Here is a 26,330-nt window from a genome sequence, read left to right on the forward strand (position 1 = left end):
AACAGGGGTTGTGCCATTAGAGCAAAAAAGAGTTCATATAATCTTACACATTGCTGTGCCTGCATCTTTTACACAAGAAACAAACATGTCCAACTTTTGGCAACCTTCCCGGTGGGTCAGCCCCGCTGCAGAGTCTGCATCACACAAGTTGCAGCAAGCCTCCACACATGCGGCCGCAAACAACGAACACATATCCATAGATGTATTGAGAAGCTGTGTTTCAATTTGTTTTGTCTTGTCCTGATTCAACAAACTAGATGGTCAAACATCGCTTGTTGCCTGTCTTGCCAGAAGGAACTTCTCTAGTCCATTGGTGATACTGTTGCCAGATGACAGGAATGAAAAACGCAGCAGCTCTATGAAAACAAGTAGCTTATAATAAGGGGATAAATATGCGGACATGGCAACATTAGACAGAGAATCAGAAATTGTCCGTGCCTCGAGCAGCAAAAAGCTGTACAATATGAATACATTCTTACTTAAAACTTCTGTAGTTATTTGTAGTAAATGCTATTGTAATCATTTACAAACAGTATTAAAGTTTGTTTTTCTTACTAAAAAGACCTTTTAAATGTTAAAATTGTGTTTTTTGGGGGGAGGAGCAAGCACGGATTAAATTGATTTGAATTAATTTCAAAGGGGGCAGAGCTGCTTTAGGGTACAAGTATTCTGAGTTATACGCTTGGTCGTGAAATTCAATGTGCTCGTAGGTTGAGGTACCACTGTACAGCATTTACCTTGAAGACCAACCACAAATCAGTTGGTTTCACTTGTTTGTTGAATTTTCACTTTGCTAGTTACAGTGGTAGTTCACCCTCACTCTATTATGGTGCGGGGAACTCACACGAGAAGTGTCGCTCTGAACGCTGGTCAGGATCTGTGTTGTCTCCTTCAAGCTGCTTCTCAGTCGCAAACACCATTAGTAGTTTCTCAAATTTTGTGAAGGAATGTTTGCCTTTTCGATATTGTCTGCTGGTGTGGGAGCTGGCTGCTGCTTCAGGAAGTGCCGACTGCATGGTTGCCTCACGGGGGGCTGCACTGTCGATCGTGTTTCGTTTATTTTTGGTCCGTTGAGTGTCTTCTGCTTTTAAGAATGCATGTTATGGGGGAAAAACTTTCAGGGTTTGTTCTGGGATTTGCTGCGCCAGCTAACGGCGGGGAGGCTCATAACTTTTTCTTCTTCTTCATCGCGGGGGCACATACATACTCGTAACTCGAATTATGCTCGCAATTTAACATAAAACCAAGAGACAGCTTGTATCTCAAATTACTCGTAGGTTGAGGTACTGTATACTAAGTTGGAGATAACGATGAAAAAGGTAAGAGCGTTGCTTTATAATACCATACATTACTGTACAAACTAACAAAGAGTATGGTGCACATTTGTTGCGGTAAAACATCATACCAGATTGAAGATACTGAAGTATTTTAACTAAAATTGCTGTCTGTTCGTATGTCCCAATGTTCCAAAACCGGATTGTCTGTTTGCACTGTGTGATTGCTTTATGCTTATGTGACCAGCAGAGGGCAGAAAAAGACTGGTGTCTTGCACCATTCTGCTGCATGGTGGTACACTTGAGGAAAACCTTTCCAACAGTCATCCCAGGTCACATTGTGCTTCGAAGTCTGGTTGTGTCTGATTTTTTATAAAGCATTTTTTCCGTATTTTGGGCCTAAATCAAGCATCTTCAAGCATACAAATGGCTAAATGAATTATAAATATCAATACTACAGGAATATTGGATCCTACATGAGACGACAACTTCAAATGTCAGTACAGTATATGTCTAATTTTCTATTATGATGTCTACTATGTTGGCATTAACAAGTAAAGGTGACTGAGCGTTATTTCATGTTTAAAGAGCTTTCATAGTGTTTAACCCCACTTTTAGAAGGTCAGACACAGGTTATTTATGCTCTAGTAATGAAAATTCTCCATTTACAATGAATAATTCCTACTTCACAGATTTTCATTTACCACAGTCACGCCCAGAACCAATCAACAACGATAAACGAGGGATGACTGTATATGGATAATAAAAAAAAAGAGGTCAGACCAACATTTATTAGGAGCTAAGGCTGCACTTACTGGAAACATTTTGAACACCTGCAGCCTGTAGGTTGTCCAGCCTTTCTTCGCTTTGTAGACGGGCAATGGGAATTGGACATTTCTGGCATACTGGGAGAAGAGAAGCACCAAGAAAATAGTCCTGCAGACACAAACAATGATCCTGAGTTTGAGCGAGTTTTGTTGGCACAAAATATAATAAGAGCTTGAATTCCAGGAGGCAGCTAAATAGAACAGACTAATACAAAACCCTACTTCAATAAATGTGAAAGCTGTGAAATACATGCTCAACATGTGGCTGTGATTGATTGTAAGGTACTGATGACTTGATTTTATCAACAAGCTCATTCCATCTGGTCTAAACATATTCTACTTCCCCCTTGTTATGTATGGAAAAAGACCTCAGGGCTACAAAACAAATCAATTGTCTTAATGGCCTGAGAAAGGGCAAGTTATTGGCAGTTACAAATCCTATCATGTCCGTCTGGCGCAGCGGCCCCTGTGGCTATGACGCAGAGAGACACGATGACACAGCAGCAGATGGAACAAGGCACATTTGAAATGTAAACTTACATTATAGCAATGCCCCAGTGTTTGCCTGCTCTCTCCCCCGCAGCCTGGAAACCGGAGAGACCGATAAGGGCCACAGTAGGGGTGATGGTCAGAGGTCCAATATACTTCAAGAGGAGTCCGGGCAGACCCAGTGCCCCAATACACACCTCCACGAGAGAAGACACAATGATGGCCCCTTGGATCTGAACCGCAAGACAATAAGGGTTGAACACACTTTTCACATTGTTGAATGAAGAATACCAGAGCAGTCATATTTACAATGCATATTTATTTGGTAGAGTCTTGATACCAATTTCCTTGAGCGGCCACACACAAAGAAGTTGAAAGCCTCCATGCTTTTCTAAGTTTTCATCTGTTAATGACTTCTGGAGCACCAGATATTTCGACAACAGCCATCTTGGCTTGGTTGACCACCACTGTTTTTCACTTCCAGGAAGAAGCCATGTGACGGAATACAAACAATTATTGAGGTTTTTAGTTTGTGATGCACACACCAAAAGCGACGATGGCTGTGACGTTGATGAGAACAAAACGAGATGATATGTTGACCTTTATTAGAAAACTGCAGTGACAAAATATATGAGTGGACCAACAGACGTTTATTTAAGGGAGTCACAAAACAACGCAAGCGCATTTTGAAATGTTTTAGGGCTTTGTCTGCATGAACTATGCATGAGCTTTTGACTTTTAAGCTTCTTCCCACAAATTTAAACGACAACTACAAATTATAAAAGTTTAATTTAAATGCATACAATTGAATAAAGCTCTTGCTGCTAGAAGTGATGAGCCAGCATATCCACAGTGCTGTTCCATCGTGTCTTGTGTATCAAACTCAGATAAATACATTTGCAGGCAGGCACTTTTTAATTGCCAGTCGATGATGTTAAATGTAAATGGGTTATACTTGTATAGCGCTTTTCTACCTTCAAGGTACTCAAAGCGCTTTGACACGATTTCCACATTCACCGATTCACACACACACACACACATTCACACACTGATGGCGGGAGCTGCCATGCAAGGCCCTAACCACGACCCATCAGGAGCAAGGGTGAAGTGTCTTGCTCAAGGACACAACGGACGTGACGAGGTTGGTAGAAGGTGGGGATTGAACCAGGAACCCTCAGGTTGCTGGCACGGCCACTCTCCCAACTGCGCCACGCTGTTGGTGTTCATTAATTGACTTGTGCATTTGCTTGAACTAACACTGCGGTGATACCAATGAAACAAGGCAGCCACGGTGCGGTTCCAGTCATACCTCGGCCACTGACACTTGCGTGTTGCATGTCACCAACTCTTGCAATTCAAGTCAAATACTTCAAAACACTCGCATTTCAAATCAGCCCCGCACAATGTAATGAACTGAAATCAATTTAATGTCACGGTATCAAAATGTGATTTGCTCTTTTAGGCTCCAAGTCAGTGACAGCTGCTTGTAAAACCTCAGCTATGTTTGTCCCTTTGTGAGACTCAAAATGTGGGTGAGGCTTCTGTCCTGTGTCTGCGAGATAGCGGTCGTCTTAGACGAGAAATATTGTTACGCTTCAATCTCGCCACACGCTTACGTCACCATTCGTGTTCCTCTCCACTCAAATGTGAAGCAAACAAGTGAGGGAGATGATATATTTCCAACACCTTTGTGCTCATAAACAGGTTCTCGGGACAGATATTGCTGTTTGAAAATAGTTTGTCTATTTTGCTTGATAGTGGATCTTTGATAAGAAATACAGAACAAAGAAGAGAAACCCTTTAAGGCATAGAGTTATGTGTCCATATTTGTTTTGATCTTAAGAGGTGCTCCAGATGTAATTTATTAAAATCCATTTGTTTGAGCCCAAACAAGTTTCATGTCACATTTGCCACAGAGAAAACAGTTAGTTAATTAGCTTGGCACAAGAAGAAAAGGCTAATGAATATTAGCAAGTAGCAACAGTAAATCAAGCCAAAAAAAAGTCACATGGTTGCCGTAGGAAAACTATGTTATGTAGTAGCCCATACTTGGCAGCTGTTCAGCTTTTGTTGAATAAGCGATTATTTAGGAATGTTGAATAACATTTGCTGCAAGGCATGTCTGGCCTTATATACGGTACTCCTGTAATACCATTTTAATTTCCTGTTTCACTTGGTGTTTCAATGTCAACCATTTCTCCAACTTCCAAGTATTTGTGTTAAATTTGTGTTTTTTTGTGTTAGCTCACTTCTCGTATCCTGGGATGCCAGATGTGTTCTGTGTGGAGGATCTCTGTGCTGTTTGTCCCGAGTATCTCTGAAGAAGTAACAAACAACAATATGATGACGATTAAAGGTAGTGTCTGCAAGCTTGGTTGTAAACAGAAGACCGATGATCTGGACTGAAACAGGACTTACCTGTGTTGTTACAATTCCATTTGTCCAGTGACAGAATGGCTCTGGCAGGGGCCAGGAAGGCAAAAGCACTGGCCTGGAACAAAGGCAGCCTGGAATCCAAAAGCATTCATTAGGAGAGACAAAATAACAATAATTGACTTGAATACACTATGTGGCCAAAATAATTGGGACTGCATCTCCACTTGAAATTGGGAAGGGCATTCAAGAAATGTCCTTGACAAGTGAAAAATATCACAAATGATTAAAGGGGCAGATTTTTTAAAAACCAAAAGATATAACAATAACACCACCGGCAAGCTTAATGGTTTAACAGAATATGATGAAAATAATATGGAAAGTTGGTGCCTTTAGGCACCCGTGTAAAGTTTCACACAGCCTCTTTAATTCCTACAAGTTTAGGAACAGAAAATGTGAGCAAAATTACTTTATCAAACATGGGCATAATCTATTTTCCAAATTTTACAAAATCTTTTTATAGGGTTGGACAAATCTGAATATTCTAAACTCCTGTTTCCATATCTTCATGGATGTAGCTCAACTTCCCATGGCTGACGTCAATGTCTTTTTTTAGACAGCACCCTTAAAGGTTGGAACCAATTAATCTACTCAATTTCGCCTTATTACATCAAAAAAAGAATGGTCACTCTTGACACTACTTGTAGTTTATGGCATTGACTTGTTTTGATCTAATGTTATGTGTAAGGCAATAGTGCTTTACTTGACCTGCATGTGACTCATAATCATCATGGGTCAATGTCCTGTAAATGGACTTTTCTTTGTAGCCGATGCGGCCATTTACCACTGCTCCAGGTAGACTCCCCTACTGTTGGAGCTACGTGACCGCTACTCGGAGCCAGCCAATGCATTCCTTCGCTCTTACAAATAGCTCAGGAATTACTATGGGGTCAAGAGCGAAAACAATTGCGAAGAAAAACAAGGTTCCAGGCGATGGATATGCAACAGGCTGAGGAGGATTGGCAGCTGGCTCCTTTTGAACATAAAGTGCTGTACAAGTTGAAGTTGCAAGGTAGCAAAAATATCAAAATAAATACAGACATTTGAACAACTAAATAGGCAAAATGACAAGTATGACAAAAGAAACATTACAAGTCGTTTAAGAATAAAAAGTACAAATAAAACATAGAACATGATATGCTCACCAATCAATTCCACTAAGTTGACAGAATTTATAACAATGTATTAATCAGTTTTCATACACGTCCATATGATGGACAGTGAGCAACCTCACTCTAGCCCAGTGGTTCTTAACCTTGTTGGAGGTACCGAACCCCACCAGTTTCATATACACATTCACCAAACTCTTCTTTAGTGAAAAATAAAATGTTTTTTTTTCAAATTCAAGACAAAGTTATATGTTTTTGGTAACAGTTTAGTATGGGGAACATATTCTAAGTAACAAAGACATAATTTAGAGTTATTTGGACACTAGGGGAACATATTCTAAGTAATAAAGACTTAATTTAGACTTATTTGGTTATGGTTAGGGTTATAATAAGGCCATGCCGAATAAGGCATTAATAAGTACTTAATAATGACTAGTTAAGAGCCAATATGTTACTAATTTGCATGTTAATAAGCAACTAATTAATGGTGAATACGTTCCCCATACTAAAGTGTTACCATGTTTTTTTTACTGGTGCATAAAATGAACCGTGCATGAACATCACCTTGTTCAAACAACAAAACCAACACAGTGCATAAACTCACAACAAATTACACACCTGCATATCAGTCAGCTGTTGCCGTATCCGTAATACGGCGATAGGGAGAAGTTTGTATTTACACGATGAGTCGGGTGTGTTTTGACCTCCGCCGAACCCCTGAGGCCGACTCACCGAACCCCTAGGGTTCGATCGAACCCAGGTTAAGAACCACTGCTCTAGCCACTTTCTATCTATACGAGTTACACGTATGTACAGCTACATAAGGTATTGCAAATATTTACAATAAATGTTATTTTAGTTTTGTCTCTGTTTGGTTTTAAGTTCACTAGCAGATCCATTCAGGCAGCAGGTTAGTTGGACTTGATACTGATAACTCAATTTATCATGTCCTCCACTATATTTATTCATCTTACAGAGATATTTTGGACAATTCTATGTTTACAACCTAATGGGAACAGTTTGGCTAAAGGCCACCTCTGACCTCACAAATGTCCTCTGGATGAATAAACAAACATTCCCCACAGTTACACTACAAAAAGGTTGCCAAAAAATAAAGTTGAAGAAGGGGGAGGGGGGGGGGAAGATCTCAAAGTGTGTTGTATTGTCACCTCCTGCTAGGGTGTGTAAATACCTGAATTAACCATAGGACATTGTGGATCCTAACAGAACATAATTACCATTGAAAATGGTTGACACGGTGCCAGTGAGTGTACAAATGGAGAAGATGAAAAAGATTGTTTTAAGTGTTAAAGGGGAACTGCACTTTTTAAAAAAAAATTTGCCTATCGTTCACAATCATTATGAGAGAACATGAACACAAGTCTTTTTTTTTTTTTAAGGATTTTAAAAATGATAAAAAACGCTTGCAAGATGCGGCTAATGGAAGTCACCGTTGTAGGCTTCAAAGCCCTCCATCAACGTTTTATATACAAGCTGCAATCTATATATAATGTAGTAACAGACATGCTCATAACAATATGTATTATGTACAATATTTACCATATTTTGGTGATTTTATACACAGCCGGAACCATTTCTTCGGCACATTTATTTCCGTTTCCAGAGCAGTGCACTTCCTGCAACAAATATGTTCTTACTCCCTGAATCAAATGCAAGTGTTTTCTCTAATCATGGCAGACTTGGTAATAGACAACGAAGACGAATATATTTGGACAAATGAGGATTCACAACCTTATCTTTTTCAAACTAAATATACGGAGGATGAACTGCTGCTTATAGAAGCAAGCACAAGAAAAAGGGGGAATCTTTGCAGCAGACGGAAGCCCAGAGTGTGCAGCATAGTCACCCTGCAAATCTGGAACTTTTGAGCCAAGCTATGCCGAATTATCGAGTTACCAAATCCACTGGAAACGTCCCCAGCCAGCTTGACCAAATGGACAACTGTCCATCGAGTGAGTCACTATAGCATTAATCATGATACACGCAGCACATCACCGTACACTACAGTGCATATGCTGTCGAGCTAGCTGTGTACAAACAAAACATGAAATGTGGGCTAATACTTTACAGATACTGTAATATGAGTGTCCATGTTTTTCAGTCAGTACAGATTGGTATCTTATCACATTGTTTTGTGCATTACAAATTCAAATGCGTTTCATGCTGAAGTAGAAGCTAGCTTATCTCTTTCTGTAGTTAGCTTCTACAGTTAATACCGTAGCACGCCGATGTGTTAGTGCGCTAGAAAAATCATTTATCAATGTTCGCTCTTACAAAAACAAAGTTGCTACAGTTTGGTTATAATACAGGCTACTGATTGTAAATTAAGTATTGTTTTGATTGATTAATTGATTGAGAAGTTTATTGACATCTTAAAGAATTGAATCCATGTAATGCTTTAAAAAGGCAAATGGATGGCACAAAAAGCCAAAAGGCTTGTTTCCATTGTGGTTCATTAAATATTCATCACATTTGATACATTCAATAATAAAAGATATATAACCTGTAACATGTATATAAACAATTACATTAAAAATGGATAAATTATGTACATATACACAGTATACATGTCAGGTGATTTGAAAAACAATATATACAAAAAATGGGGGGACGGAGGGGTATATACACTATGTACATAACACTATGTACAGGACTATGCACATGTTGGCTCCAAGAGTATGCAAAACAGAATGAGAAAATATATATACACTATAACCACATATAAACCTGCTTGATGCTTCGGAAAGTTGCTGGGGATCAATTTTGGTTCAGATCAGGTAGCTGTTGAGCTGAGCCAAGATTTTATGGTAGTTTTAAAATTTAGTAGGGAAGTTCGAATTTTAAGGTCTGTTGGTAGTGCATTCCACTGTGTAGTGGCAAAATAGTAGAATGCATTTTTTCCCATGAGAGTCTTGAATTTGGGGGGGACGAATTAAGTGCCTGTTGACATTGTTAGAATGCATTTTTAAGGTGAATTAGAGGTAGAATCGATCCATTAGCTGCATTGCGAGCTACAAAGAATTAGCCAATTTTTATGTTAGAAAGCGAAAAACCTTCTTGCCTCTCATAATGATTGTGAACGATAGGCAACATTCCAAAAAAAGTGCAGTTCTACTTCAAGACGGGTAGACAACAATGGATTTTAGCTTTAGTCGCATAGCACAACCCTCATGTTTCTCACGCTGCTTGCCTGGAGTCACACAGGATCAGTCTGCACTAAACTTAAGCAAGCACTCACTTAAGACACTTTAGAATGACATGCAGAGGACCGAGGAAGGGGGAAAGACCCTTATCAAAGACAATAGCCATCTCTGCCAAAGAGCGTTAGGAGTGGAAGAACAGAGTTTGAATTGCATGTAGATGGATGCTTGAGTAATGTGTGAGTGTGTGTACCTGCAGCCCAGTGTGGTTTGTAAGAGGGTGGTGATCCCCACACAAAAAAAGATGGTTCCTATAAGCTGGCTGGTGGCCCACTGGTCGTAACCGACGCACATGGCTTCAGCGAGAAGGAACGGCACCGCTATGGTTCCGCTAAAACATGTTAAATAGTGCTGGAAAGAACAACAAATTAGTTAAGGCTGTATGTTGAAAATGTTTTTGCACTGCTTCAAACGCAATCTAAGCATTTGGACTCATCCATGTGATGTGACTGCCAGTCAATATATGATTGCATTCACAAGTCAAAGCTTAATCCTTTACTTTATATTTAAATTTGATGAGATCTAATACCAACATTTAACCTTCACAAAGCAAAATAGAAATGCATGGTTGTAGACAACTGCACTGAATCCCAATACTTCAATTGTTAATGATACTGTATACACCACACTTTGTGATAGTATGTATTTGTTTATGTAAGCTGACTTTTCTACTGATGAACCACTGCACACAAAAAGAGGAATATTTGTGAAAACATGCACCCCAACTGTGTTGCCTGTGCAATTATTTCCCTTAAAAAACACATGGCTGTAATTTATCCCCATAAGGTTGACTTGAAATTTCTCGCACAGTCCAACAAGCAGTAAAAATTCCCTCCCGTAACTTAACGAGCGAAGGGCGAAACCTTCACGCCACAAGTCTACCTGGTTGATCCTGCCAGTAGCATATGCTTGTCTCAAAAATTAAGCCATGCAAGTACCCTGCCTTCCGCCCGATTGTAGCTGAGATAGGCTCCAGCGCCCCCCGCCACCCCGAATAGAATAAGCGGTAGAAAATGGATGGATGGAAGTCTAAGAACACACGGGACTGTACAGTGAAACTGCAAATGGCTCATTAAATCCAGTACGGTTCTTGTATACCAAAATTGCGTGCACACATTTAGCAGCAGCATGGGTAGACTTGTTTTTTTTGTTTGTTTTTTTAAGTGCAACCAGGATGCATCACACCTTGCCTACACAACATTGAGATGATTGATGATTTCAAAGAAACACATTAATCCACTCTCAAAAAACAAATAGTATGAAGCAAAGACATAAGTAAAGATTGTGTATTTACCTGTAGCCCAAGAAACACACACAGGTACCAAGGCGGAGTGTCCTCTATAATATAAATCATGTCCATCCTTTTCAGATCCGTACTGTCTGAGCTGTCCAACGTCTCCGACATTGAGCTCTAAACACACAGACACACGAGGGCTGGGTATTGGCAAGGACTTCACCATACAATTCAATGCAATATTGCCATATTGTGATTATGACAATGCAGGTATGTTGCAATAGTTATACATTGTTCATAAAAATGCAGTTTAAAATACAAGTTGTATATATTTACACTAAATCAGTGGTCCCCAACCTTTTTGTAACTGCGGACCGGTCAACGCTTGAAAATTTGTCCCACGGACCGGGGGTGAATGTGGTTTTTTTTGTCATTAAAAAATACAATCATGTGTGCTTACGGACTGTATCCCTGCAGACTGTATTGATCTATATTGATATATAATGTAGGAACCAGAAATATTAATAACAGAAAGAAACAACCCTTTTGTGCGAATGAGTGTGAATGGGGGAGGGAGTTTTTTTTGGGTTGGTGCACTAATTGTAAGTGCATCTTGTGTTCTTTTATGTTGATTTAATAAAAAAAATTAAAAAAAAGTATTTATTTTTTATTTTATTTCTTGTGCGGCCCGTTACCAAACGATCCACGGACCGGTACCGGGCCGCGGCCCGGTGGTTGGGGACCACTGCACTAAATGACAGTAATAAATCATCGACAAATGTGCATGGACAAACAGAGTCAAAAAACAATGCACTGGTGTTGAAATTATCAATTTCCATTTATTGCAATTGTACAGAAGTGGATCAAGTTTATTGCCACCTAAAGGTCTAAAAAACGCCCTTTACTTCTTAACTTACCATGCTCACCACTAATCCAACACAGCAAAGTATCAGTACATCGATAGTTGTCCTTTAAGTTAATCGGCCCAAAACATGACATTAGAAGAAAAAAAGAAGTAATAAATATAAAGACATTCAAAATCAACACTTTTGCAGAAGATAAAATGCCAGATATAGTATGCTGTATATCCTATTTCAAATACATAGTTTACTCTATTAATCAACTTCTTGAAAGTGACCACAGTGCTTAAAAATAGAACGGGAAAGTTTGTATACTCCACATGTGCTTTCACATTGCCAGAAAAGAAAAGTGCACTGTCACAGTGACAACATGAAAAGTGTGCACTAGTGTCCAGTTTAATGCAGTTGCTGTGGTTTAACAGATAATTATTTTCACTGTAAAAAGTATGAAATTATTTTTGATTAACCAAAGACTTGTCTTATGAAGGAATGCCTGGATAAATAATATCTATTTCTCTATGACGTAAACCCATATTTTATTAAGTGAGAGTCTTCAAAAAGGTTGCATTTTCAGTTTTTGGTGACGATGTTCATTCAGATTTTACACATATTGCACATATGTGGTGTATATAAAATGTAATGGATATGCTACGGTGTACATTTTGCTAAACAGTAGGGATATAATGATATAAAAATGTGAACAAAATTATCATGTTATTATTATCACAGTATTGGTGAATGTGCTCAGAAAGTAATTGTACACACAGGGCATTATGTTGAGTTAGTTTAAAATATTAAATAAAATAAATAGATACACTTTACTGTCTTGGCAGAAGAGACACATTCTGGCTTTGAGAGTCACATTTTTATTTGACTGTTTGACTGTTTATCTTCTTTCATTTTTGAGAAAAGAAAAAACAGGTGTTGGGCACCTACCGCTGTGGACTCTGTAATATTGGTCTGAGTATAGATCTATCACTCGGTTCTAAGAGAGCACTTTCTGTATGTTCAATGTTAACAATTGAATAGCTTAGTTATTACTCAGACAGCCATGTGTTTATGTTAATAATAATTATTATTATATAGCTAGCGAGACACCACTAGCTTGCTTCTTCAATGAAATAGCAGTGTCACCAGTCTATAAGTTTATCAAAGTGCAGGTATCAATCACGGTTTTACAATAATTTTAAATAAAATGGTAATATTAACCGTCGGGGAGTTTTACCATGGTTATTGTTGTACCCTTTATTGTTACATCCTTACTCCACAGTCACATTTATAACCCACTTTCTGTGTATGTCTGCAAGTTGTTTGTTTGTAAAAGGGTTCCCTTTAGATTTAATTGAAAACCTTCAATGCCCCACCCTCTCCAAAAGTATCGGTATTTATCTTTTGAAAATGTACACCGTTCCTTTTCCATCTTGAAGACAAACATCTTCGCTCTTTTATTTTCAGACAAGGTCAAAAGTAAACAACTTAAATAGATTCGCCGATCACAACATTAATAGGTCAGAAAAGTGTATCATATGTCATCTTTAAAGATTCTTATATAGCTCTCATGAGATCACATTGTAATCAGATGTGCTTATGCTTTAGGTCCCATTCTTTTTTATTTTTATATGCTGCCTCTAAGGGAAATCATTAGGACACAGCATCAGTTTCCAGTTACGCTGATGATACATTGCTTTATCTTCTGATGACAAAGACATCAATTCATGGATGGCAGTGAATTTCCTACAGCTCAACCAGGACAAATCAGAGGTTTTAGTTATAGATCATGAAGGCCAGAGAGAGAAACTTTTACCAAAATTACAAGATTTTAAGCCTACACAATCCATTAAAAATCTGGGCGTGATTTTTGACTCCGAGCTGACTTTTATCCCACCTTAAATAATATTACAAAAATAACTTTTTATCAACTTAAGAACAAAGCCAGAGTTTGCTCGTTTCTCTCTCAGGCCAACACGGAGGTGCTAATGTATGGTTTTATTTCCTGTCGTTTAGAATATTGTAATGCCCTGCTCTCAGGTCTTCCCCCCCCAAAAAATATTAGAACTCTACAATTATCACAAAACTCAGTTTCACGCGTGCTGACAAGGACCAGAGGGCGGGAGCACATTACACCTGTTTTAATGGCCTTGCGCCTTCTTATCTATCTGACCTGCTTTTACCATATCAACCCTTGCGGATCTTGAGGTTCTCTAGCGTTGGCCTTTTATCTTTACCAAACACAAGAACAAAGGCCCACAGTGAAGCGACATTTAGCCACTATGACCCCCACCTGTGGCACAGTCTGCAGAGAGCCTTAAGACTGCAGAGACAGTTGTTTTTTTTTTGTTTTAAGTTTAAATACACACATTTTATCAGGCTAAACTGTTAGTTATTTTTTTATTTTATTTATTGCTATAATTACTGCTATTATTGTCTAAATGTAATGTTTTTTTAATTAATTTATTAATGTATTATTTTACACACATTTTTAAATATGCTTTGTACCATTTTTGTGTAGTTTATTAATTCTCCAGTGTGAATACCTCAAAGGTGGCCTTTTTCCTCGGTGCCATGCCATGTTTTGTTATTGTCAATAGTAGGGATGTCCTGATGCGATATTTGGATCGGATCGGCCGCCGATATTTCCAAAAAAATGCGTATCGGCAAAGCATGGGAAAATGCCGATCCAGATCCAGTTTAAAAAAAACTCCGGTCCGTGTTGTCCAACGCACCGATTTAAATAATACATTCCACTTTTCTACTGCTCCCTAATTTCCGTTCCGCATTTTCCAGCACACCTTCAACACATCCACACGTCTTTGGATTCTCACGCAGTTGCTTTTAGCTGCTGGCATTACACGACAGGCTCTTCTCACTCTTTCCTGTCTCTCCTTCTCACAGACAGCAAGCGCACCTTCTTACACACGTCACATACTGTCACGACACACGTCACGTCATACGTCACATACGTATACGCCCTCTCCCAGCAGAGAGGTAGCAGCATGGCTAACGTTAGCTGTGGTGCTAGCGCAGCCGTACGCGCCTGTGCAATTGCTATGGCGTCACATTAGTGCCAAAAATCCGAGCGCATAAAAACTGTTATTGCGCGCTGATTCTGCACTTTGTGCGCCGTATCGGTCTGTGCGCTGTCATGTTTCGTTTTGGCACTTTGGGGGCGGGAAGCTTAGACGGCCCCTTCTTTCTGATTGGTCAGGGGAAAAATGCTCAGAGCCAATCAGAAGTATAGCAGGGCGGGTCATCGTCAATATGTATCAAGATGTACGGAGGAAGAAGTGGATAAAAAAATGTTGCACGCTGATGAAAGTTATTTCATACCACATAAACACAATACAGGGTAATACAAAATGTGACCCAAATAAATAATAAGACAACAAACACCATAATCACATCTTTCAGCCAGAACTGGTCCACCAGCAATAACATCCGACCATAACATTATTTTATAATTTCCCTTCTTCTTGAACATTTGTTTTCTAATTTATGGAATTTCTTTTGATTCAGCCATAAAAGTAATAAAATAATATTTGAATTTTGTTTTTAAAATGTTAAAAATAGCCTTTTAATAATGTATTCTGAAACAGTTTAAAATAATCAGAGAACTGACTAACACTGACCCTACACAACTATGTTGCACAATTAAGTAATTTTTTTTTTTTAAAGCAAAAGAGGTAATTTCAACAGGTACAGCATCCTATGTCATATCTACATGTAATAAGATTTGAAACAAGGCAAACCGTTTGTAAATTGGTCGAAAATCGAGCAAGTTATGGTAATGTAATTAGTACATGTACCATTGACATCAATGTAATGATTGAGGCTAGCTGTCCGAGGTAAGATGGCTACAACGTTGCTACGCTGGAGAATGATTGGTCATATGAAAAATGCTCAGAGCCAATCAGAAAGGAGGGGCCGTCTAAGCATACCCGCCCCCAAAGTGCCAAAAAGAAACATGACAGCGCGAGGAGAGATGCCAGGAGTACACAGAGAGCGCACAGACCGAGACGGCGCGCGTGCAGAAAGGCACCACGTGCGTGTGCATGAAGGCACCACGCGCGCGCGCAAAAGGGTGTCGCGCGCGCGCACGAAGTGAAGAATCAGCGCGCGATAACAGTTTTTATGCACTTGGATTTCTGGCATTAATGTGACGCCATAAATTGCGCACTGCTCAAGCGTCCTCTGCGCACGGCAAATCTACGCCACGCACAAAATCAAATAAAAAAATAAGCGCATAACAATTTTCGACACACGGACACGACAGAGAAAACAGTTTTCGTCATCATTGTTCAAATATTGTAACGTCTGTCGAGACGCTTATCTCCATTCGGTGCCACACGTCCACACCATCAAAATGCCGAGGCAAACATTTCCAGATAAACACCGTATGAAAAAAATAGTGATTTTTTTAGTTATGATTTCCTTCTCTGCATGAAAGTTTAAAAGTAGCATATATTAATGCAGTATGAAGAAGAATGTTTTAATGTAGACAAATAGAATCATCATACTGCTGTGATTATATGCATCAAGTGTTCATTCAAGGCTAAGGCAAAATATGGAGATATATATCGTGTATCGCAATATGGCCTTAAAATATCGCAATATTAAAAAAAGGCCATATCGCCCATCCCTAGTTCAATGATGCCATTTCTGTTTGTCATGTATAATTTTGTCTATTTTGTGTTTATCCTTGAATAAACATGTCAGTTTCTTGTTACCAACCATTGTGTATTATTCAAACTCACCTAATTCAGCTGGCTAGTTGTTATCAAGAGTACTAAAACCCTTTTCAACATGATTCTGACAACTAAGTAGGCTAAATAACTTTAAACTTTAATACATGCTCGGATAGGCCAGTATCGGTCAGTATCGGTATCGTATCGGAAGTGCAAAGACCTGGATCGGGACATCCCTAGTCAATAGTGCTGTGGGTGCATTTGCGGTTCTTTCCTCTCTCTGTTTTAGTGTAAAGCACTTAGTGTTGACACTTGCATGTGCATGAAAAGTGCTATATAAATAAAGTTTGATTGATATGTAGGATCTTATAGCTAAACATTTATGTTTAATTGGACACAGAAAACATTCCGGATCTAGGGTAACCTTTACCTCATTTAGCTACTCATGCCTTCCGCCCGAATGCTGCTGGGATAGGCTTTATTTCCCCGTGGCCCAGAGAGGCACAAGCGTTAGAAAATGAATGGATGGAAGTCATTACTCATTGTATTTTGTATTTAGGAAAAACGTTTGCAGGTTTTTGTCCAGTCAAGTGTATCAGAAAAAGAAAATCTCTGTATCAAAATATTACAATATAAAATGAACAGCAGTAAAAGAAGAAAATGTACACGACGACTAAGCTCCAGCACTTTTGAGAGCTTAGAACATGTGGGTTGGGTCAGAATTTTTAACATGTGACAGTATGACATCGTGATGACCTTTCATTTATTTTTTTTCATATTTCATTTATTTCAGGCAACGACATAAAAAATAATAACAAAAAAAGTACAAAGTTAACAACACATAATAATATAATTTAATATAGTGCAAAAGGTAATGTATAGTATGTAATGTATGATTGTCCAGTTTTGCCTGGAAGGGAGTGGGAAGAATTCACCTTACCCAGTTAAACGCAATGCGTTACCTTTTCTACTCCTTGGACTTTAGTGTAGATGGCCATTAACTCTGTGTTCTCCGTATCCTGGTCTCCATTGGCACCGCCCACTCCATTTACCACCACCTAAACAGACAAAATTATGTTTGACATATAAAAGATCAAAACAATCTCCTGATCACAGTGTGGTGTATGCGTTTACTGTAATGGTTATGCTTTCTTGGTGCCTGCTTCATTTGCATATGGCTGATTTGCAATGTTTATTTTCCGTTACCATCAATTAGGTCTTTCTGTTTACATGCCTACCATATTTACCAAATATCTATATCTATACTAATCTACTTAATCAAATACATCTAATTTCTCCAATCAAAAGCACCTAAACACATCGCCAATTTATCTACCCATTTATTATCTCTACCTTTCTCACTTTTACCTACATCTCGGTATACCTGTCTCTCAACTCGTCTACCCATCTAATAATTTATTTACCTAGCATCTAGCTACATGTATTCCAATCGATTTAACTTTCTTATTTCAAAATACACCTTGACTAAACTTTAGATTAAACTGTTATCAAGTCTTTTTTTTTTTTGTCCTGTTCAGCTTCCCAGGCAAATCATATAGTTGATGTAGATGCCCATATCGGCTGTTCAGATTTACTTTACAAAATAGAAGTGTAGGATACTTCTCTTGTTGCCTTATTTGTATTTGACTTTATTAAATGTATTTATATTATCATTTGGTGCAGCCGGGCCGGAGCAGGAGGGGATAGAAAGAGAAAAAAAGGAAGACAGAGGGGGAAATTGTGGGGACAAGAGTGGGATTAGACTGAAAGACAAAAACAACAACAGCAAACACAACAATAACAACAACAACAATAGAGCAACATCAGCAAATACGACATGTACAAATATGATGGTAAAAGTGACAGCAAAGAAGCAGTTAGCGAAATAAATAATACAGAAATGACAATGAGCATTATTACACTACAAATGGATCAATACAAATACCAATAGAAATAGTGCTATTGATAATGAACAATACCAATAATTTACCTCTATTACCAACAATACAGTTGTTCAAATGCAACAATACATATACGTAATGATAACTAGAGATACAAAAGAATGCAGAAAAATGGAGGGGAAGACAGAGAAGCAACCTATATCAACCTTGTAGACCGCCATAGTAACAATAGGTTAAGCTTTGTCAGTGTGCCATGTGTTACCCAGTTTACCCTAGAGCAACAACGTTATCAAGTCTGAGCAAATAAATTATGTGCATTCAAGCATTTTTTTTTAATTCCTGTATGACATGCTGACATCAAAACTGCATTTGTTGCATTAACTTTTTAAACCCAATACAAATATTTTAAGCCAGTAATAACCTCTGATTAATCATGATTAATCCAAATTCAAAAGTGTGATTCATCTGATTAAAAACATGTATAATTTGACTGCACAATTGTTTTATTTTGGGAAGGAAATGATACAAATAGATAGTAATCTATCGATGAGTTGGTTCGATTAATCGATTAGTCAGATAAAACGGACTTTCAATCAATCAATCAATCTTTATTTATATAGCCCTAAATCACAAGTGTCTCAAAGGGCTGCACAAGCCACAACGACATCCTCGGTACAAAGCCCACATACGGGCAAGGAAAAACTCACCCCAGTGGGACGTCGATGTGAATGACTATGAGAAACCTTGGAGAGGACCGCATATGTGGGTAACCCCCCCCCTCTAGCCCTGCCACACATCACTGCTCTCATGTCCACTTACTGCATGCGGCTTTGCAAAAACTATGTACCGATACGTATATTTAATGTTTTGGGCACTTCATGCTGCCCGTATGTTATTCATTTCTATAAGTTACACTCATAAAAGCATTAATACCAATAATCGTTGCTCCCCTAGTTATTTCAGCTTTTTCAAAAATAAGTGCATTGAATCTTTTTGTTCTTTTTTTCTTACATTTTACTGATGTTTTTTTCTAGATTTTATTCTGACAATGCTGCGAGCCAACAAACAAATTTAGGTGCGAGCTACACTTTGGACACCTCTCATCTCCACTACATCCTCCTCAGAAGTAAGAACTAGCATACTCTGCAGGGGACAATTTTGTTTTGCATAAGAAGGCTATTTTCTTGAAACTTCAAGTCACATAATATGGAGTCAGAATTATACACCATTTCAACATATTCACATAACACACTTCCTCCTTATGGTGTGTCTCTGGAAATAATAAGTGGAAGCTTTGATGTAAAAAACAGCTCTTCACAAAACAACCGAGGAGGAAACTAAAAATCTTTCACATTTCCTTCCTCTGATTTTGTGAAAACCAGCAGAATATTGAGAGAGGACTCGAAAGCAGACAAGATTCACTGCCACTTTTGTAATCAGAGCAGAAAACAGCATTGGAATATTGAAATACAAGGTAAGGAAGAGTTCTTTCTGCAAATATTTGTTGAAAAAAATGGTTGTATTTGCATAACTTAAAAAAAAAAGTCATGTGAATATTACGTGTCAATGAGGATCTTATCTTGGCTGCTTTTATGTATTTAATTTTGAGAAAGGGTCACAAGATAATACTTGAGGTTGGAATCAGTTTCCACCACAACAGACTGTGACTTCTGTACGGTTGCCTGGAAGTGCAAAACACTAACATTTCATGAAACAAATTACCATCCATCCATCCAAAGGGGGGAAGGGGGGGGGGGGGGGGGGGGGAATTACAATTACAGAAAACAAAATAAGACGAAACAATATACAATTTCAGAAAACACAAAAACAAAAGCCGAAACAACTTACATTTCATAAAGCGGAAAGGTAATTTCTCAAATCCCTAATTGACAGCTAAACCAACCAATAATTTTGTCCACATCAGCTGAGTCTTTAATTACCTTTTCGGCACTCTGCGGACATGAACAGAATGATTGGCTAATTTAGCTGTCAATCTGGGATTTGAGAAATTCCCTTTCCGCTTTATGAAAACGTAAGTTGTTTCGGCTTTTGTTTATGTGTTTTCTGAAATCTTTAAGTGTTTAATTTTTTGTTAATTTGTTTTTCTGAAATTATCAAGTGTTTTGTCTTTTGTATTTGTGTTTTCTGAAATTGAAAATAATTAAAATTTTTGTTAACTTGTTTTCTGAAACATCCATCCATTTTCTACCACTAGTCCCTCTCGGGGTTGCGAGGGTGTTGGAGCTTATACCAGCTGCATTCAGGCAGAAGGCGGGGTACACCCTAGACAAGTCGCCACTTCATCGTAGGGCCAACACAGTTAGACAAACAAACATTCATATTCACATTCAAACACTAGGGCCAATTTAGTGTTGCCAATCAGCCTATCCTCGGTTGCATGTCTTTGGAGGTGGAAGGAAGCCGGAGTACCTGAAGGGAACCCATGCAGTCATGGGGAGAACAACCAAACTCCACAAAGAAAGACCCAAGCATGGGAATCGAACCCAGGACCTTGTTATTGTGAGGCACCAGGACTAACCCCTGTATCACCGTGCAGCCTGAAATTGTAATTTGTTAAATGAAATAATAGTGTTTTGCACTTCCAGGCCACCGTACATTTAAGTTTTACGATAGAGTTGTTGCTATATTATTTTCCCATTTGAGCAAATGTATAGACAGACAGACAGACAGACAGACAGACAGAGACAGAGAGACAGAGACAGAGACAGAGACAGAGACAGAGACAGAGACAGAGACAGAGACAGAGACAGAGACAGAGAGAGAGACAGAGAGAGAGAGAGAGAGAGAGAGAGAGAGAGAGAGAGAGAGAGAGAGAGAGAGAGAGAGAGAGAGAGAGAGAAGTATACATACACTTGTAAAGAACAATGTCATGGCTGTCTTGAGTTTCCAATAATTTCTACAACTCTTATTTTTTTGTGATAGAGTGATTGGAGCACATACTTGTTGGTCACAAAAAACATTCATGAAGTTTGGTTCTTTTATTAATTTATTACGCGTCTACTGAAAATGAGACCAAATCTGCTGGGTCAAAAGTATACATACAGCAATGTTAATATTTGGTTACATGTCCCTTGGCAAGTTTCACTGCAATAAGGCGCTTTTGGTAGCCATCCACAAGCTTCTGGTTGAATTTTTGACCATTCATCTTGACAAAATTGGTGCAGTTCAGCTAAATTTGTTGGTTTTCTGACATGAACTTGTTTCTTCAGCATTGTCCACACGTTTAAGTCAGGACTTTGGGAAGGCCATTCTAAAACCTTAATTCTAGCCTGATTTAGCCATTCCTTTACCACTTTTGACGTGTGTTTGGGGTCATTGTCCTGTTGGAACACCCAACTGTGCCTAAGACCGAACCTCCGGGCTGATGATTTTAGGTTGTCCTGAAGAATTTGGAGGTAATCCTCCTTTTTTATTGTCCCATTTCCATTGGCAGCAAAACAGACCCAGAGCATAATACTACCACCACCATGCTTGACCGTAGGGATGGTGTTCCTGGGATTAAAGGCCTCACCTTTTCTCCTCCAAACAAATTGCTGGGTATTGTGGCCAAACAGCTCAATTTTTGTTTCATCTGACATCACATGGACAAAGATAAGACCTTCTGGAGAAAACGTCTGTGGTCAGATGAAACAAAAATTGAGCTGTTTGGCCACAATACCCAGCAATATGTTTGGAGGAGAAAACGTGAGGCCATTATTCCCAGGAACATCATCCTACCGTCAAGCATGGTGGTGGTAGTATTATGCTCTGGGCCTGTTTTGCTGCCAATGTAACTGCTGCTTTACAGAGAGTATATGGGACATTGAAAAAGGAGGATCACCTCCAAATTCTTCAGGACAACCTAAAATCATCAGTCTTGGGCGCAGTTGGGTGTTCCAACAGGACAATGACCCCAACACAAGTCAAAAGTGGTAAAGGAATGGCTAAATCAGGCTAGAATTAAGGTTTTAGAATGGCCTTCCCAAAGTCCTGACATGTGGACAATGCTGAAGAAACAAGTCCATGTCAGAAAACCAACAACTTTAACTGAACTGCACCAATTTTGTCAAGAGGAGTGGTTAACAATTCAATCAGAAGCTTGTGGATGGCTACCAAAAGCGCCTTATTGCAGTGAAACTTGCCAAGGGACATGTAACCTAATATTAACATTGCTGTATGTATACTTTTGACCTAGCAGATTTGGACACATTTTCAGTAGACTCATAATAAATTCATAAAAGAACCAAACTTTATGAATGTTTTTTGTGACCAACAAGTATGTCCTCCAATCACTCTATTACAAAAAAATAAGAGTTGTAGAAAGTATTGGAAACTCAAGACAGCCATGACATTATGTTCTTTACAAGTTTTTGACCACAACTGTATATGTAAGAACATAGCTGAATATTGTGGGTTAGGTGTGTTATTTTGCATTAAAAAAAAACACATGCATGTACCGGAATAGGGTAAAAGTCCGCTCCGTGTTTGCTTTCCTCTTCATATTTCCCTTCCTCGCTCCCGCTGTCCATCGGCTTGGAAGAGGTGTTCTTGCCCACGCCCATGTTTGTATCGTCACAGTACGCCCACTCTCCCTCCTTCCTGCCTTTTTCCCGCTCTGGCGTCAACACTGTAGATGAGTCCTTCAGTCTGATTACATCATCCAGAGATGTCTTATTTGCTTGGGAGAACAAAAGACAAATAATAAACAGAAGGATTAATATCAGGATTAAAATAATTCAAATTGTCGTCAGATACTCCTAAGTAGTTTTTAACCCATCTCAGTTATGTATATAACATTGCAACTACAATCCTTGTTCATCTAACAAAAGTGGAAGTGACTACCGGTACATCTTTTTTGGTTTTATAGCAGCTGAACCCACAATGGAAAGCCAATGCAACACATCTGTTTGAATTCTAAATTATTCATGAATAATAAAAGTACAGCACAAAATAAGTTGTCTGTGACGATACCAGGAGAGATAGAGAAGATTAAAAGTTAGGGAAGACAAATGAAATACAATAGCATAATTGTCAGTAAGATTCTGAGATGGAGGAGGTAAAAAAGTGGTAGCTATGTTTGTCTTCATTCTGACGTCATGGCAACTTTTGTTTGTGTAAAACGAGGCCTTGAGCTCTGTCAATCAGTATAGCAGGCCTATACATGTCCTTCATCTAATGTTAGTGAAGGCTTCCAACACAGAGTCATTTATAGCAGTGGTCCCCAATCACCGGTCCAGGGACCTGTACCGGTCCGTGACGCATTTGCTCACCGGGCCGCGGAGAAACATTAAATTATTTATAAACGACTGCATTTTTTCCGACTTAACTTTCATCTGTCCCGCTAGACACACCAATAAGCTTGTTTATAGATGTACAATAAAACTCTTCATAGGAAGTTGACATTTGTTATAACTTTGTGGCATTATGCAATGCACATTAATGAACATATAAAATATAAATATGACAGTTTGTAGCCAAAGGCTGATTTTCATCTGCAGTCCCCAGCAGGTTGATGGTAACCTGATTTAACCTGATTTATAGGATTAATTAATAAATGGATCCAGTGCCAAAATTGTAGTGCTGTATACTGTCACTCTTGCACAGCTATGTAAAAATATGTATTTATTTTTTCAAGTGCGGCATTAGACTACCGTATTTTTCGGACTATAAGTCGCAGTTTTTTTTCATAGTTAGGCCTGGGATGCGACTTATACTCAGGAGCGACTTATGTGTGAAATTATTAACACATTACCGTAAAATATCAAATAATATTATTTAGCTCATTCACGTAAAAGACTAGACATATAAGATTATCGGATTTAGCGATTAGGAGTGACAGATTGTTTGGTAAACGTATAGCATGTTCTATATGTTATAGTTATTTGAATGACTCTTACCATAATATGTTACGTTAACATACCAGGCACGTTCTCAGTTGGTTATTTATGCGTCATATAACGTACACTTATTCAGCCTGTTGTTCACTATTCTTTATTTATTTTAAATTGCCTTTCAAATGTCTATTCTTGGTGTTAGGTTTTATCAAATAAATTTCCCCAAAAAATGCAACTTATACTCCAGTGCGACTTATATAGGTTTTTTTCCTTCTTTATTATGCATTTTCGGCCGGTGCGACTTATACTCCGGAGCGACTTATACTCCGAAAAATACGGTACTCAGAATTGGCATCTGTTTAAAAAGCATTGTGAGAGTTACTTTGATCTGCTTATCAGCCAGACAGTAATAGAAATAGGCAGTAAACTACACAACATTCTAAAAAACATTACTGACCCAAACCAGGCTAATAAATCATATGATAGGGCCAGCACTTTTTTTAAAAGTATAAGGTATAAACATTTTTAAAAAGCATAAACTAGATTTAGCAACATGTTGAAGGTGGGGAAATAAGATCTAGTTTTTCCATGAGAGGAGAGTTTTTAGGGGAGCGAAGAAAATTCCAGAAAATATTTAAAGAACACCCTGTTAAGACGTAAATGCGAGAAGCAGTAAGCAAGTTACCCAATGCACAGTAACTATTTCGGTGTCAGTTCAGTTTCAGTTTATTTCAAACATGCATACGATACAATGTAATGCCTCACATACTTCCAGTTGTTTCATTACAGCACGTCCGAAAAGGAATAGGAAGAAGCAGAGTTTATTTAATCCCAACCCTTTTCATATCATTGCAATTTTATCCCATTTCCTTGTTCTCTGTAACAGAACAGTGAATACATAAATAATTAAAATACCATAGTAAGTAAAGAAATATTAAATACATAAATAATCTCAAAAAAAAAAAAAAAGGTTCAAGATGTTCATAATTGTTGTTCTTTGTACTTTGTGAACACTTGTAGTTTGAACAGTCTCTTAAACTGGGCATATTGGTGCTTTATTTGATTTCTTTAGTTAATTCATTCCATAATGTAATTCCACATATGGATATGTATGTACGCGCATACAAATGTTTTAAATTAATTTTCCCTCTAAGGTTATATTTCTCCTCTTTTGTTGAGAACAATTGTTGTACATTCTTGGGTAGTAGGGTATAGTTTGCTTTGTGCATTATTTTAGCTGTTTGCAAATGCACCAAATCGTAAAATTTCAATATTTGTGATTCAATAAATAAAGAGTTTGTATGTTCTTTATATCCAACATTATGTATTAAGCTAATTGATCTTTTTTGTAACATTGTTAGTGAATGAAGCGCACATTTATAGTTTCCCCATATTTCTACACAATAACTCAGAAATGGTAACACGAGTGAGCAGTAAAGAATATGAAGTGATTTTTGGTCCAGAACATATTTTGCTTTATTCATTATTGATGTGTTTCTTGCTACTTTGTTGTATATTTTTTAAATGAGGTTTCCAGTTCCAGTTCATCTATTATTACACCCAAAAATGTCTTTTCTTTCTTTTCAATGTCTACTCCGTCCATTTTTATTTGTATTTGACTTTCCCTTCTACTGTTACCAAATAACATTATTTTAGTTTTACTGAGATTCAAGGGATAAGCGGTAGAAAATGGATGGATGGATGAGATTCAAAGATAGTCTGTTCTTGTCAAACCATCTTTTTAATTTGTTAATTTCTTCTGTTATTATTTGTAATAGCTTCTGTGTATTCTCTCCTGAACAAAACGCAGTTGTTTCATCTGCAAATAATCCTTTGTAAATTTACAAATGTCGTCTCTATAAAGATTGAACAATTTTGGTCCAAGTATTGATCCTAGAGGCACGCCACAAAATATTTTCAGCTCTGTAGAAGTGTGTTCTCCTATCTTCACATATTGCTTCCTGTTGGTTAAGTAGCTTCTAATCCAATTCAAGACCAAACCTCTGATTCCGTATCTTTCTAATTTGTTTTATTAAATTACTGTGATTAATTGTGTCAAATGCTTTTGTGAAATCCATAAACACTGCAGCAGCACATTTTTTTCTATCTATTGCATTGGTAATCTCTTCCATTATTTCGATTAATGCCATTGATGTTGAGATGGAGAAAATATCAAGAAAATTCAATGACCTGGATAAATGAGAACCTCCATACATAAGGAGAAAATTCATGATTGGTTGGTGTTCGTATGATGAGTCATAATTGGCTTTGTTGGTCAGACCAACAAAGTAAATATCAAATCAGGCTTCAGAAAAAAGCACAGCACTATCACTGCTAAAATAAAGGTGCTGAAAGACATCATTGTAGCGCTTGATAAAAAAATAGGACTGTGCCTCACTTTTTATTGATCTCTTCAAAGCTTTTGACACTGTAGACCAGGGATGCCCACACTTTTTCAGCAGACGA

The 26,330-nt window shown here is 38.1% G+C and overlaps 1 protein-coding gene across 2 annotated transcripts in view; it reads right to left on the reverse strand.

Moving 5' to 3' along the window:
• The window catches only part of slc23a2 (solute carrier family 23 member 2), a 126,147-nt gene that overhangs the window by 30,048 nt on the left and 69,769 nt on the right, over positions 1 to 26,330 (reverse strand). For both annotated transcript variants that reach the window (XM_061928321.1, XM_061928320.1), the window contains 8 exons: positions 22,488 to 22,708; positions 17,092 to 17,187; positions 10,648 to 10,764; positions 9,547 to 9,704; positions 5,009 to 5,097; positions 4,840 to 4,907; positions 2,642 to 2,823; positions 2,090 to 2,210 (listed from right to left, as the gene is read on the reverse strand). In XM_061928321.1, coding sequence (XP_061784305.1) covers positions 2,090 to 2,210; positions 2,642 to 2,823; positions 4,840 to 4,907; positions 5,009 to 5,097; positions 9,547 to 9,704; positions 10,648 to 10,764; positions 17,092 to 17,187; positions 22,488 to 22,592 — 936 coding nt within the window. In that variant the 5' untranslated portion in view covers positions 22,593 to 22,708. The remainder of the gene's footprint in view (positions 1 to 2,089; positions 2,211 to 2,641; positions 2,824 to 4,839; positions 4,908 to 5,008; positions 5,098 to 9,546; positions 9,705 to 10,647; positions 10,765 to 17,091; positions 17,188 to 22,487; positions 22,709 to 26,330) is intronic.

This window comes from Nerophis lumbriciformis, linkage group LG33 (genome assembly GCF_033978685.3).
Source record: "Nerophis lumbriciformis linkage group LG33, RoL_Nlum_v2.1, whole genome shotgun sequence".
Classification (NCBI taxonomy): Eukaryota; Metazoa; Chordata; class Actinopteri; order Syngnathiformes; family Syngnathidae; genus Nerophis; species Nerophis lumbriciformis.